The sequence below is a fragment of the Crinia signifera genome, chromosome 2, assembly GCF_055691185.1.
Source record: "Crinia signifera chromosome 2, ASM5569118v1, whole genome shotgun sequence".
Lineage (NCBI taxonomy): Eukaryota > Metazoa > Chordata > Amphibia > Anura > Myobatrachidae > Crinia > Crinia signifera.
In genome coordinates, this window is record NC_139218.1 from 377,788,193 (window position 1) to 377,801,736 (window position 13,544).

At 48.4% G+C, this 13,544-nt stretch overlaps 1 protein-coding gene and 1 pseudogene across 1 annotated transcript in view; both read left to right on the forward strand.

Annotated features, from left to right (window-relative positions):
• PIWIL4 (piwi like RNA-mediated gene silencing 4) overlaps nucleotides 1-10,486 on the forward strand; it is a 148,083-nt gene extending 137,597 nt beyond the window's left edge. The window contains exons 18-21 of the mRNA XM_083170099.1: nucleotides 1,708-1,861; nucleotides 4,555-4,680; nucleotides 6,435-6,582; nucleotides 10,130-10,486. Coding sequence (XP_083026225.1) covers nucleotides 1,708-1,861; nucleotides 4,555-4,680; nucleotides 6,435-6,582; nucleotides 10,130-10,246 — 545 coding nt within the window. The 3' untranslated portion in view covers nucleotides 10,247-10,486. The remainder of the gene's footprint in view (nucleotides 1-1,707; nucleotides 1,862-4,554; nucleotides 4,681-6,434; nucleotides 6,583-10,129) is intronic.
• LOC146060853 (U2 spliceosomal RNA) lies at nucleotides 2,983-3,119 on the forward strand (annotated as a pseudogene).
• Nucleotides 10,487-13,544: the final 3,058 nt, after the last annotated feature.

Genomic DNA, 13,544 nt, shown 5'->3' on the forward strand with positions numbered 1-13,544 from the left:
TAACATGTGGGGGCTACATGCAGAATCAACCAGTATTTACCCTGCACAGTAAATAGGTAAACGCCGCCCAGCCGAACATTTTTGTCACAATGTGCAGTTACTTTACATAAAACACACCCGAACACTGGCGAGATGAATTACAGGTTGGTGGCTGCAATCTGCTCTCTGACTACAGCATCTAATGAAAGGTATCTGGACTGTACAACACACCAGGCCGACAGCTATTATTTGCCAGATAAGATAAGCCATGGAAAATATTGCCGTGTTCTCAAGGACTCTTGTATCCTGTCTGCTAACAGAGAACACTCGCTGATAAGATGTGTGGAGATTGCAAGTTATTCAGGACATTATCTTATGCTGACGTTAATGGGCAGGTGGTAAATACCCTGGCATAAAAACATTATGATTACAGTCGGTATATAGAGAATTCTTATCTCTGCATACAGAGGAACAATTGTTACATTTGTGGATGAAGGAATTGATCCGTGGCCGTGGGAGTGGTTGCAGTTTAGGAACACGGTTCTAAAGCTATTTCTATATGGCCCCCATACAGTAGGGCAATGTACATGCAATTTGGGTAATTTACATGTTTTAAGCATTTCATTGCATGTACATGACAAGAGGGGCGATGCACCTTTTGCCAAAGAAACCCATCACCAGGTCATCGCCGCTGTCCGCGTGAGCCATCACGGTTCCCTCCCTCCTCACTGATCCCTCCCAGCAGCAGCCTCAGACAGAAGAAGCACTGGCAACCAATGCTTACAATATTTAATGATATTCTTTTTTTTCAGCCCGGGCCTGGGTTCCCCTTCAGGGGGGCCCACTCCCCTAGGGACCCAGCTCCGGCTTACCAGCCAGGGTGATCAAGTGTCCCCCAGCTGTAGCATGACACCGCAGGCTGTTTTGAGCCTGGTGCTGGTTTCCAAAATACGGGGGACCCCTACTTCTTTTGACCCCCGTAATTTGGGTTATAGCCGTGTGGGGAGACCCTGCACCATTTTTTGGTATAATTTATTTTTCTGTTTTATAACACAGAAAAGCATCGCACAGATCTGACAGATCTGAGCTTAATATGCCTGGGAAATGAGGAGTATTGGATGAAAATACAAAGGGAGAATACAGAACATTTAGCAAGTTGCCGTATTCTCCAGGTTCATATTTATGGGGCTGTGATGGCCCTGACGTCAGCGGCCCTCCCTCCTAACACCCCGGCAATTGCCTGCATCTTCACTGGCTTTGGGCGCACGGACAGCGCACGCGCGGCTGACTGATAGTCGGTTGGACTGTGAATTTTCAGACCGGGTCTAAATCGGCCCCTATTTAGGCCCCCATACACTAGTCAGATTTGGCCTGTTTTTGGCAGATTCAGATGGATCTGACAGACCAATCTGACGAAAAAAAGGTCAAATCTGAACTTCCTCAGATCAGATGTGCGGCCGAGTCTCAGATCCATCTGATGAAAAAAATCATCCTTGGTGCTGCACCAAAGATCCATCTGATCTGAAGCTGTCAGGGGTTTATCATAGGTCAGACCAGATGTATCTGAAGTGAATAGAGTGAAGATTTAGCGGGGACGGTCTGGCGAGAGCCGAGCATAGAAGAGAGGGGGCTCCATCTGTATATTTCTCAATGTTGATTTTCGATGAGATCGAGCTGTATTTTAAAGCTAGTGACCCTACATGGCTGTTTTTTGCTTCTTCACAACAGGCTCTATTGAGAGGTGGCAGAAATGCAATAATGAACTTCCATCCCGCATTATCATCTACCGCGACGGCGTCGGGGATGGGCAGTTACAGATGGTTGTGGATTACGAAATCCCCCAAATTCTTAGCTGCTTTAAGGAGACCCGGACCGCTTACAGGTATGGGCATGGAATGAAGTGGAATTAATGTTCTTGTGTTTGTTAGTTACTGTGCTTGTTAGGTGCCCATTTATGAAGGATCGCATGTACAATGCATCTGGGCGGAATATTACCGCCCAAACGATCAGCGATAACCTGAATGTGCTATCCCCCATGCGCAGGGACAGGAGCCTGTCCCTGCGATGTGCTAAGCTGGGGGGGTCTGTGCATGAATGGTTAGCTCTGACAGCCCCCCGCCCCCCACTACCCTGCAATGTGCGCACAGGTAGAATAAAGTTGCAGATGACTGCGGGTGGTTAGCTGCCAACCAGACAGGAAGAAAACCTGTCCTGTGCAAATCTGCAAATGAATTGCGCAAATATCGCTAATTTCTATCCAGTCGCAAATCTATATGCAATTCACTAATGATTTTTCTGCGCAAATGTGCGTAGCTCTGACCCTTACAGTACCCTGCGTCAGACACAGGCTGATTGAAGCCGGTGCTGATGTCACACACCCTTCCTGTAAACGCCCAGTTACCTCCACCAAATGCAGGTGTCCTGTCAGTCATCCTCCAGCCACATAGCACGTATGACCCATATGCAGTTTCTGTTGCTGTCGACCCTTGCGCACACACGCCACGATCCGTGCGCATGCACACTCCTACGATAATCACTCCATTGGCGAATTCGCTGATCAGAGATCAGCTCTGAATTAGGCCCTAATTCCCCAACCTCCAAACCTTAGAATAACTCCCTTCATCAAACGGACTTTTACTTTGAAAATACTCTGAATTGGAGCTTTTATAAATGCTAATGGTGATGTGACCTTAACTCAGGGCTGGGCAACACCGGCCCTCCAGATGTTAATGAACTACACATCCCAGGATGCTTTGCATTAGTTTTGCTATGTGGCCATGCTGAAACTGATGCAAGGCATGCTGGGATGTGTAGTTCATCAACATCTGGAGGGCCGGTGTTGCCCAGCCTTAACTTATACCTCTAATAGGACCCGTTCTTGGGTCATTGGGTCGAACCACCAAAAGTCAAAAGTTTGGCATGGGTTTTTCACCTTTTTTTTTTGTCCCGAATGTCACCATGTTTCTCCCTCCACGCCCTAGTGGGTGGTGGGGCATGGAATATATCGCTTCTCGGCCTTTTGGCTAAGATCAAGTGTAGTATCTGTTCTTATCAGTTGGGTATGGACTGGCCTCTGGCAGAGAATAGAGAAAGGTGAGACTGAGTAACTGCTCTGATGGGCGGAGGGTGTGGGACCCCTCTGTTTTTTCCCGGGAGTAGTGAAAAGTCTCACTGAGTATCTTCACCTCTGCCTTTGGTAGGAGGTGTTGTTTCCGTAAATCCACTGGTAAGAGGGGGGGAGAAACACTGGGCCTAGTAGTTTGACTCTCTTGACGGGGTTTGTAGCCCCCGAAGGATGAGTCAGCGAAAGGCTCAGTCTAGTATCCAATCCCAGGGAGCGGAGAAAGGTTGGGACTGAGTAGATGGCTCCTGTTCCAGAGGTTCGTAGCCTCTGATGGGGAGACCGCGAAAGGCCCAGCTTAGTACCTTAACCCTGGGAGCGGAGAAACACTGGGACTGAGTAGATTGCTCTTCCGGAGGGGGTGCAGCCCCTAAGGGAGTCTTTCGAAAGGCCCAGTGGAGTACCCATTCCCATGCCAGGGGCTGGAAAATGCCGGCTGGTGAGACGGAGAAAAGCTTGGTCGGACGCTGAAGGGTCGGCTGCCTGGAGCCCGAGGCTGCACTGTGCCCCCGGGGAAACTCGGGGGTGCCTGATCTGCACTGGTGTCCAGCACCATGCACTTTATGGCACACACACTGCGCACTTCCCTCTAGGTTAGGCTACACGTCCTTACCTCGTCCTTCTGGATGGGGTAGGACAATTTTTTACACCCCCACCCCGGCCTTCTGGCTAGGGCCTCTTTTATTTATTTCTTTGATTTGCACTTTTGAGCACTTCACGTTTTTCGTTAGTTTGTCACGTTTTTTTGATTTGGGTAGTGCGGCTGTCCCTAACGGGCCTTCCGTTCCCCAAACGTGGCTGGGACTCTTCACCTTTTGGGGAGAGTCCCGGTCCCCTCGAGGGCAACCCCGAGCCGCAAGGCGGAGGGAAGCCTAAGTTGGGTCTCTCCAAAGCACGGGCTGCGGAGGACCCACCGTCCGAAACCCTTCCGGGGGTGGAGGAAAAGCGGGTCTCTCTAAGCTTCGGCGAAGAGGACCCACCGATCCCTTTTTTCCCTTCCTTGGCCTTATGGTTGAGGGGGGTTAGGGGAACCATGGGGCCTTTCTCCTTTGGGAGAGGGCCACACGTTCGTACGGCTGCCCCCTTTGCACGTGTTTAGGCACAGCACTGGTGGTGGTGGGAGCACACCTCGGGCTCCCTGAGTTTCTTCAAACTCATGGAATATATAGAATGTCAGCTCAAAAAATAAATGAAAAACCCATGTCAACATTTTGACTGTCGACCCAATGCTTGTGTCGACCTTAAGCATGTCGACCTATTTGAGGTGTCAAACTAAGCCATGTTGACCTTTAGTGGCCAACCCAATGCATGTTGACCACTGGTGTGTCGGCCGTATAAGCCGTTGATGTGGTGACGACGGGCTCCTGCAGGAGGTCACTTCAGTGTATTCCCCTATATATGTGTGTGTCACTCACCTGCCTAGTGCACGTATTGACAATATGCCTTTCTCACAGCCCCAAGATCACGGTGGTTGTGGTGAGAAAACGCTGTACCGTACGATTCTTCAGCCAATCAAACAGAGGCTTACAGAACCCACCACTGGGCACCATCGTTGACAGCGAAGTTACCAGACCTGAATGGTAAATACATTCTCCGTCAGCAAACCATCCACTCTGTGTAACAGTCTTTGTTGCTGAGGCTGGTGCTACTTGCCCGCTTCCACTGGCAGCCATACGCAGGGGCACTAAGAGGTGGCTGTGTGTGTGTCTAGGGAAGGGCCCGATGCCACGCCCCTTCCAGCATGCTACCGCTGATACCGTCATACCGGGCCGTGTATATGCACTGACCTTGGTTTATGTTCTGTCTCTTTTTTAGTCTATGATTAGATTTATGCGATTGTCCGTCATCCTCCCGCCTCTCCTCTCCTGTTCCCACAGTCTGTCTGCTCTCTGTCTTTTTCCAATTCCTCCAAAATGTCCATGCCACTATTTATAGATTACCACACATGAATAATGTTTTACAGGGAGAGAGATAATAAGATTGTGCTCTATAGTGTTATAGAAGTTAAGCAGCCCATACACGCTGCTATGAGGGCGTGCTTTCCATGCTGTACTAGGACGGATCTCATTGCATTGCATTGCCTGTGCACACGTTGTGCATGCAATGCGATGCAATGTGATGAAACCTAAGTACAAAAAGTATGTGCAAGTACATACTTTTTGTACTGTGCGATGAGGTGCCGCGGGAGCGTGCACCTCAAAGCACACATCGGGACAGCACGCATAGCAGCTTTAGCTGGCGTTTTGAAACATGAATATGTTATGATTTGAACAATCAGTTATGATTTGAACAATGTTGAAAAAGTTGGCTGTTAACCCCTTGGGTGCTATGGCCGGAAATTTTGCGGGCTCAGCTGCGCTGCCGCAGAGGGCTGTCCCAGAAAATTTCCGGGCATACCACTTTACATTAGGTGCACGCCAGTGGTGCCTCCAGCAGAGCACCACTAGCGCACTACCTTTAGGGGACTCCCACCCCCCCTCCACTCCAGCGATCGTACCCGGAGCGCTCCTGCCGCCAGCCGCCATTCACTGTGACGTAGGCGGCAGGCTCGGGGATGGTCGGGAGAGTTCAGGCACTCGAGTCCTCCCGAGCCGCCACGAAACATCCCAGAGCCTGCCGCCTGTGTGATGACTGACAGGCGGCAGGGGAGCTCCGGCGTACTAACGCTGGAGCGGAGGTGAGGAGGGGGGAGCGGTGGCTTCCTAGATTCTCTAGTGGGTTTTGCTGGGGCAGGACAAACCCACCACTCAAGGGGTTAATTCAGCTGAAAATTTAAAACTTGGCAGCCAAATACGAATCACTCCACCATTGGAAAATACTGATCCTGAGAACTTGCCAGCTTTGTAAATTTAAAAACAGCAACCACAGCAAAGCAGGTTATTGTTACCCAGCCCCTCAGTGTCCCCCGATCCTTAGGCAGGAACATGTTCTTGTAACTAGATTCATTTACTTTGAATGTCATAAATCGATTAAGATGGGCACATATGCAGGGCCCTAACAATGTGTTAGTGGGCGGTGCAGGGCCGGTGCCACCACTAGGCAGCTCTAGGCATTTGCTTAGGGCACCGGCCACTGAGGGCGGTACTGAGCCACCAAGTACCATAGAAATCTTCAGAAGCTGAAGTGCCGGAACTCATCCCAGCAGGGTCAAGGAGCAGTTAAGTGATACGACGCGTCCCCCAATCCCCGTGCGGCAACCCCCGGCAATCCACATGCGGCACCCACCTGCAAACCCCGATAGCCACAGTGTACTTGTCCCACGTTATTTTTCTCATTGGTTACAAAGACTTGCTGCTCTCCTCTCCACCAGACTTTGAGACTCCTCTCTTTCCAGGTACGACTTTTTTCTCATCAGCCAAAATGCTCGTCAGGGATCTGTGAACCCCACCCACTACAACGTGCTTTACGACACCAATTGTTTGAAGCCGGACCACCTGCAGCGATTAACGTATAAAATGTGTCACCTGTACTACAACTGGCCGGTGAGTACAACGTCCTCGGGGTATTTACCACTAGACCCAGTGCCTCTACCTCTCAGATGTCTGTATTGTCCTTACGTATATACGCTGCAACACAAGGCTATGATGGAGGCCTAATCAGACATGCTGGATAGTAACATTACTCAGCCCTGATACAGAATGGGGCATATAGTAACCAGGAGGGATAATCAATGTAATTCTAAGCAACTTGTGGCACTACACATCCCAGTATGCCCTGCCACAGTTTAAGCATGTCCCAACAGCAAAACTGGTGCAGGGCATGCTGGGATGTTTAGTTACACAATAGCTGAGTGCCACTGTACCCCTGCTCTGCATAATCCAATCTACTTGATGTCTATAAATAGTTTAAACAATTGTGTTGATGATTATTAGGACTGTGTGTATGAAATGTACAATTAGCAGTTAGTCATAATCATATCACTTGTGAAAATAGAACAATTAAAAATGATACAATAACATATAGCCGGGGACAGCGCATTGTGACACAGTATTCCTTTCATTGGGGGTTATTCTGGTTGGTTTACAAAAACAAACTCCTTTTTTTAATGGACAAAACCATGTGCACTGCAGGTGGGGCAGATGTAACATTTGAAAAGAGAGAAAGATTTGGGATTTCATACTGAAATCTAAATTGCAGTGTAAGAATAAAGCAGCAAATATTTACCCTGCACAGAAACAATATAACTCCCCCAAATCTAACTCTTTCTGCACATGTTACATCTGCCCCACCTGCAGTGCAGCATGGTTTTGTCCATTAAAGGAGTTTGCTTTTGCAAACCAACCAGAATCACCCCCATTGTATGTAATGGGCCTTTATGGAAGACATTGTTCTATCATTGCTTTAGCGGCTGCAGACGTAGGGACTGCTCCACAGAGCACCGTCCATAATTCAAGCAGGAGATCCACACCAACTGCCACCCCAATCGCTGCCGTAATTCACTGGCAGTTGGTGTGGATCCCCATATTTGAATTCCCACCCTCCATTCCCCTTTACTCAGACATGTTTATGGTAAGTTACGCTTGTCTGATCCGTTTGGAATTTATTATGTGTTTGATTCTGGGAAACCACCCAGGAACTCACAGTTTCCATGTTTGTATTACATTATTGCCATCCGACTTTTCCACAATGGCCCTTATTCAGATCTGATCGTAGCACAAATTTGTTCTCAAAATGGGCAAAACCATGTGCACTGCAGGTGCAAAGCGAGTTAGATTTGTGTGAGTTATTTTGTTTCTGTGCAGAGTAAATACTGGCTGCATTATTTTTACACTGCAACTTAAGGCCCCCATACACTATGCGATTTTGGGACGATTTTATCCGATTTCGGCACTTTGTGCCGATAATCGGGTGAAATCGGCCCAAAATCGTAGGTGTGTGATATCTGATCCGATGCGCGGTCCCGTGCGCATCGGACCGGATCAGGGAGGTCGGACGGTCTGTACATACGATCACGTCCGACCTCCCTGTATGCATATGCCTGCCACCTGACAGGCATATGCATGCAGACACCGGGGCAGCGGGTCCCTGAGCACCGGCGAGTGCTGCTGACTGACCTGGCCGGGCGGTGGTGGGGGCGGGCGGCGGGTGCGGTGATCGCTGCTGACCTGGCCGGGCAGTGTACTTACACATAGCAGCAGCGGGGACGGGCAGCGCAGTGGCGGCTATTATATTTTTAAAATACTTGTCAAATGACCGACCGCTCTCTGATTGGCCGGAGAGCTCTCAGCCAATCAGAGAGCGGCCGGTCATTTGACAAGTATTTTAAAAATATAATAGCCGCCACTGCGCTGCCCGTCCCCGCTGCTGCTATGTGTAAGTACACTGCCCGGCCAGGTCAGCAGCGCTCACCGCACCCGCCGCCCGTCCCCACCACCGCTGGCCGCCGCTGCCCGCCCCCACCACCGCCACTGCCCGCCCCCACTACTCCTCAACGCCCTGCAGCTCCCCAGGGTTTTTTTTACATGGGATAAATCGCATGCGATTTATCCCATGTAAAAAAATGGCACATCAAGTGCCAAATTGTATGTGAGCCTCCCGGGGAGCTGCCGGGCGGCTCACAGGAGAATTGGGTCCGACTTGTCCTAAGGACAAGTCGGCCTAATGTATGGGGGCCTTTAGATTTCAGTTTCAATACACCCCACCCAAAGATAACAAGTGCGGAGAAATAGGATGGATGTAATATGCTTCAGACAGGATAAAACGATTTGCTGTATCAGAGAATTTTTAATAATACTGGGGAGATTATCTGGGCTTGCGAGGGATTTCGTGTGCTGGACATAGCAGTTTGTTGAAGATTTAATAAAACAAGCCGCGCAAGAATATTCTAAATGAGCAAAAGCAGAGTGCGTGGAATAAATCATAATGCAGGACGGCCAACATGCTTTGTGCTCTGGCGACCCCTAGTGTTGTAATGGGAGAAGTACAAATGGTACTTCTACAAGTTCCTACCGCTACAGTAAATATAAAATAAAAAAACAGTGATCAGTGGGGATAATCTTTCATAGGGTGAAAATATTCCCGATCATACGTGATGCACCCCATCAATTCATTATAGACCAATAACACCAATGAGGCACATTGCAGGATTCAGGTGTAGATCAGTTGTATTGCAGATGTATGGTTCTTACATTGTATTTATTCCTTATTGTTAACCTTTAAGGGGTGTGTCTTTCATTTGAAGCTATGTGGTCCGATGAACCCACTGAGAGGTCATAGGTTATTCTTTCCCTTCCCTTGTGTTTGGCATAGCACCAATGCATACCTTTCAATATGTTGATGGACTAAAGGGCGTGACCTATGGAACATGACCCTAAAGGCCCCCATACACTATGCGATTTGGGCACGATTTCGCCCGATTCGGATGAATCGGGCCGTGAAATCGGCCCATATCGCATATGGAGACATCCCCTCCGACCCGATGCGCTGTCCTGTGTGCATCGGATTGGAGTCGGGAGGTCGGACGGGCTGCACGTAAGATTTGCTAAATCTTATGTGCTGCCCGTAGCCGTGCGGGGGATCTGCCAGAGCCGAGCAGGGGGGGGGGGGGGGGTGCAGGGAGCCGGACAGAGGAGGAAGCCGCTGCCGTCAACGGGGGCAGGGGGGCGGCGCAGAGAACCAGGGAGCCGGGCAGGAGAAGACACTGCAGCGGCGGGAGCAGAGCACTTCAAACAAAAAATCCCATACAAAGGAATAAGAAGTCATTGATTGGCTGAGACCTTTCTCAGAAAATCAGCGATTGGCTGAGAGAGGTCTCAGCCAATCAATGGCTTCCTATTCGTTTGTATGGGGGTTTTTTGTCTGAAGTGCTCTGCTCCCGCCGCTGTCCCCCGCTCCCATTGTCCCTGCAGCTCCCCTAGATTTGCATGTGATAAATAGCATGCGATTTATCACATGAAAAACTTGGCTGCCGGGACAGTCGGGTAGGACAAGTCGGACTAATGTATGGGGGCCTTAAGGACTGGAGTAAGGAAGCACTGGTGTAGAGAATTATATATGTTTTTTGTCTTATTTGTCCCTTTTATGTTGCAGGGGGTGATCCGTGTGCCAGCTCCTTGCCAGTACGCTTATAAGCTCACCTTTCTGGTTGGGCAGAGCACTCACAGGGAGCCCAGGATGGAGCTGTCACACACCTTGTTCTACTTATAAGTTCTTGTTTGATGTTTCCTGCAGCAGGATGGTACAGTAGATCTCTCTGATCACAGGTAACGCGCTGCCCTTGTGAATAAAACGAAGGGGTACAGGATTCATGTACCGTAGTCCGCATTTCCCTTTATACAGGTCTCATTGAAGTGTTGGTCCGCGTCACATTTTATACTTGGTTTTGTGAGAATGTTCTTTGTGTTTTGTAACCAATGTCTAGTTTTGTATTAAAGTTTTTGTACTCTCTGCCCCGTTTTTCTTTTCTTGCCGCAGCTCTGAAGTCTGCTTTATTTATTTTTTTACATTTAAATTAATTACAAAAAAACAAAAAAAAGAAATCAGGTGCTCTTTATGGAAAAAAAATAGTGTGAATATAATTTTAAGGAAATTTGAGATAGCAGCAGATAAATTGATAGACCCGTGGGTGTCTATTTTACAACTAGTTCTCAAACCAGAGACAAGTAAATATAGGGAAAAGGGGGGGAATTATCTGTGTTTATAGCAGGCATGTCCAAACTGTGGCCCTACAGCCGTTGTGAAACTACAAGTCCCATCATGCCTTGCCACAGTTTTGCTATAAGGGTATGCTAAAACTGTGGCAAGGCATGCTGGGATGTGTTGTTTCACAACAGCTGGAGGGCCACAGTTTGGACATGCCTGGTTTATAGTGTAATATATAATTATTATAATAATTGCTGGCCAAAATGAAATAAATATACAGACCACAATTTTATTACAAGAATAATTCTTTATCTAGCAATGACCGGTCATACATACAATAACACATAAATATAAAGAATAATGAAAATAGAAAATTAAAAATTAAAAAAAAAAGAATGTAGACTGTAACGATGCACCTGATTGGCAGCTTAGTCTGGCTGTCCTGTCGGTAGCAGCTCTGATAGGTCTAATAGAAGGATTTGACGGGCATCCGTTGCCTGCAGCTACTCGTTGTGGGGACGTGTTATCTCGCTGGGTACTTTAGGATTTGCAAAGTGAAGGTGGGAGTGTGAGATCCTCAGCAGACAGAGGTGCAAGTAGGGGAGTGTCGCACTTTCAGCAACTCCAAAGTATTACACAAAATCGGCCTCCTGTGCCAATAAGCGCAATGCTAGCAGTTCCGCAGTTAATTGTATTGTGTTCCATGCTCTTGTAGATTATGCCATTTGAGCTTATGTATTAACATTTTTGTTAACCTTTAAAATCTGGGAGGATTTGTTTTTTGGCCTCGCCCTCCCTCCTGGCCCATTTCCGACGTTCAGCTCTTATTTTCCTGAAGATTACAGATAAAACCTTCCTGTTTGGGAAATGCATCCAGATCTCTCTCATAGAGCGTTGTTAATTAGAATAGCAATTAGTGGTGATTGGCAGTAAAATAATCTAAAGACTCACAAGGATTGCAGAGAAATGAGTCTTCTGAAGCTGATAAGAGGTTATCCATACCCCAATGTGTGTGTGGGCACTACAATGTCAAGGTTGTACCTGGTCTGCAACAATATTACGTTGTTAATACACTTTTGGGGGTTTTTTTTTTTTTTTTTTAGAAACATTTTTATTTTATTTTTCACAAATTAATGCAAAATTTATAAATACAATTACAGAAGTACAAATTGACATTGAGATCCATATACAGATTATTGTTAATACATATTAAATTAATGGTTATACGAAGCCAGGTATTCCCAGTAGAGAATGAACACATGTCCTGAGGAAGTCACTCTACCTACCGCAGTGGCAAAACGCATCAGTAGCGACGCACCTGCAGCGCAGCTCGGAGTATGGAGCCTCTGTTCCCTCCAGCTTCAACACAACAACATCCCTCAACTGCAGCTAACAACACCCGTGTTACACCAGAAGGACAAGCCCACACCTAACATCGGTGAAGGAGTGTCCAACACCAGCCCGGTGTACCAGTATGCTGCACCACATACGGCACTTTAGACATGCACAAAAGTGAGAGTTTTCATTTTTTTTCTTGTTTTTTTTTTAAACTTAAATAGCAAATCTCACTATCTGTGAGTTTGCGACTAATTTGGTTGTGCTACCTATAGATACTTTTTTATGATTTGATGCGCTTTTTTTAGAGTGTGACAACCGCAACACCCAGGGGGTTAGCCCTTTTTCAGTATAAATAACATCTAATTACAGAAAAGTGCTGGATTTTGCTTCCGTTGCTTTTCCTTTATTTTTCTCGTGTATATTTTTTATTATTAATGTAACCTTTTTTCCATTTTTTTTTCCCCCACTGCGTTCTTTGAACACTTGCATGTCTTGGTCGCATCATTTGCAACCCCTGCAGGCTGCATTATCTGACCTGGTCCCAAATAATGAGACCAGTTGGAAACAGAGTGGGCTGCTAGCAGCTGCCAATCACGGAGTGACCCGCCCCTCTGCTTCCCTGCACACATTCATCAGGTGTTTCTCCTACATCCTATCAACCATGGGATGTAGGAGGGTCCGCAGGAGCCAGGCACCTATGCTGTCTTTGAGAGAGACAGGCTCCTCCCTTCTGCATCCCAGCATTCCCCAGTTCATTTTGGTGCCCAGTGGAGTGGGTTCTATGCTGAGGGGCTGCTGAAGCAGCCACGCGTTAGAGTAGCTAGTTTTTTTTTTTTTTATGAATATTTCACCTTAGTTAGTGCAGACACAGTGTGAGGCTTCCAGGGGAAGTTTCCACACACTGACAGCGCAGCAGAGGCTGACAGAAGCGCGTCCTGTCAGCTCCCTGTGTGCTGAGAGACGCTGTCTGGTCTCTCAGCACAGCACTTTAACCTCCTCACAGAGAGGTTTCCTGGGCCCTTGGGGACTCCTGAGCCGGCTCCCTGCATAGGGGGTTGATCATGGGCGACGGACACCCTGCGATGACAAAAGTGTCGGCCATTTCAGTGACAGCCAGGAGAGCCTCATGGCTTCAGGCTTGGGATGATGATAGCGAGTACAAAAAGTCTCTTGAAGCTCTGGCATTTAAGGGGCAGGGCCGTTTCTAGAGGCGGACAAGCCGTGCAGCAGCCCGGGGCGCCGCACGGCTTGTCCGCCTCTGTTAACAGCCGGGGCGCCCGTCAGCTCCCCCCAACGCTGCTGCTTCCCTTCTTCCCCCTCTCCCCGGCCGCCACAAGCGCCGCTCGCTCAAGCGCCCAGCTGATTTCCCAGGGAAGGGGAGCGCATCGCGCGCCTCTCCTTCCCCTCGCTCACTGGGCTGTCAGCCAATCAGTGAGCTCGCGGGCCGGCAGCCAATCAGGAGCCAGCCCGCGAGCTATGAATGGCTGACGGCTCAGCTACACACAGTGAAGGAGAGGCGTGCGAT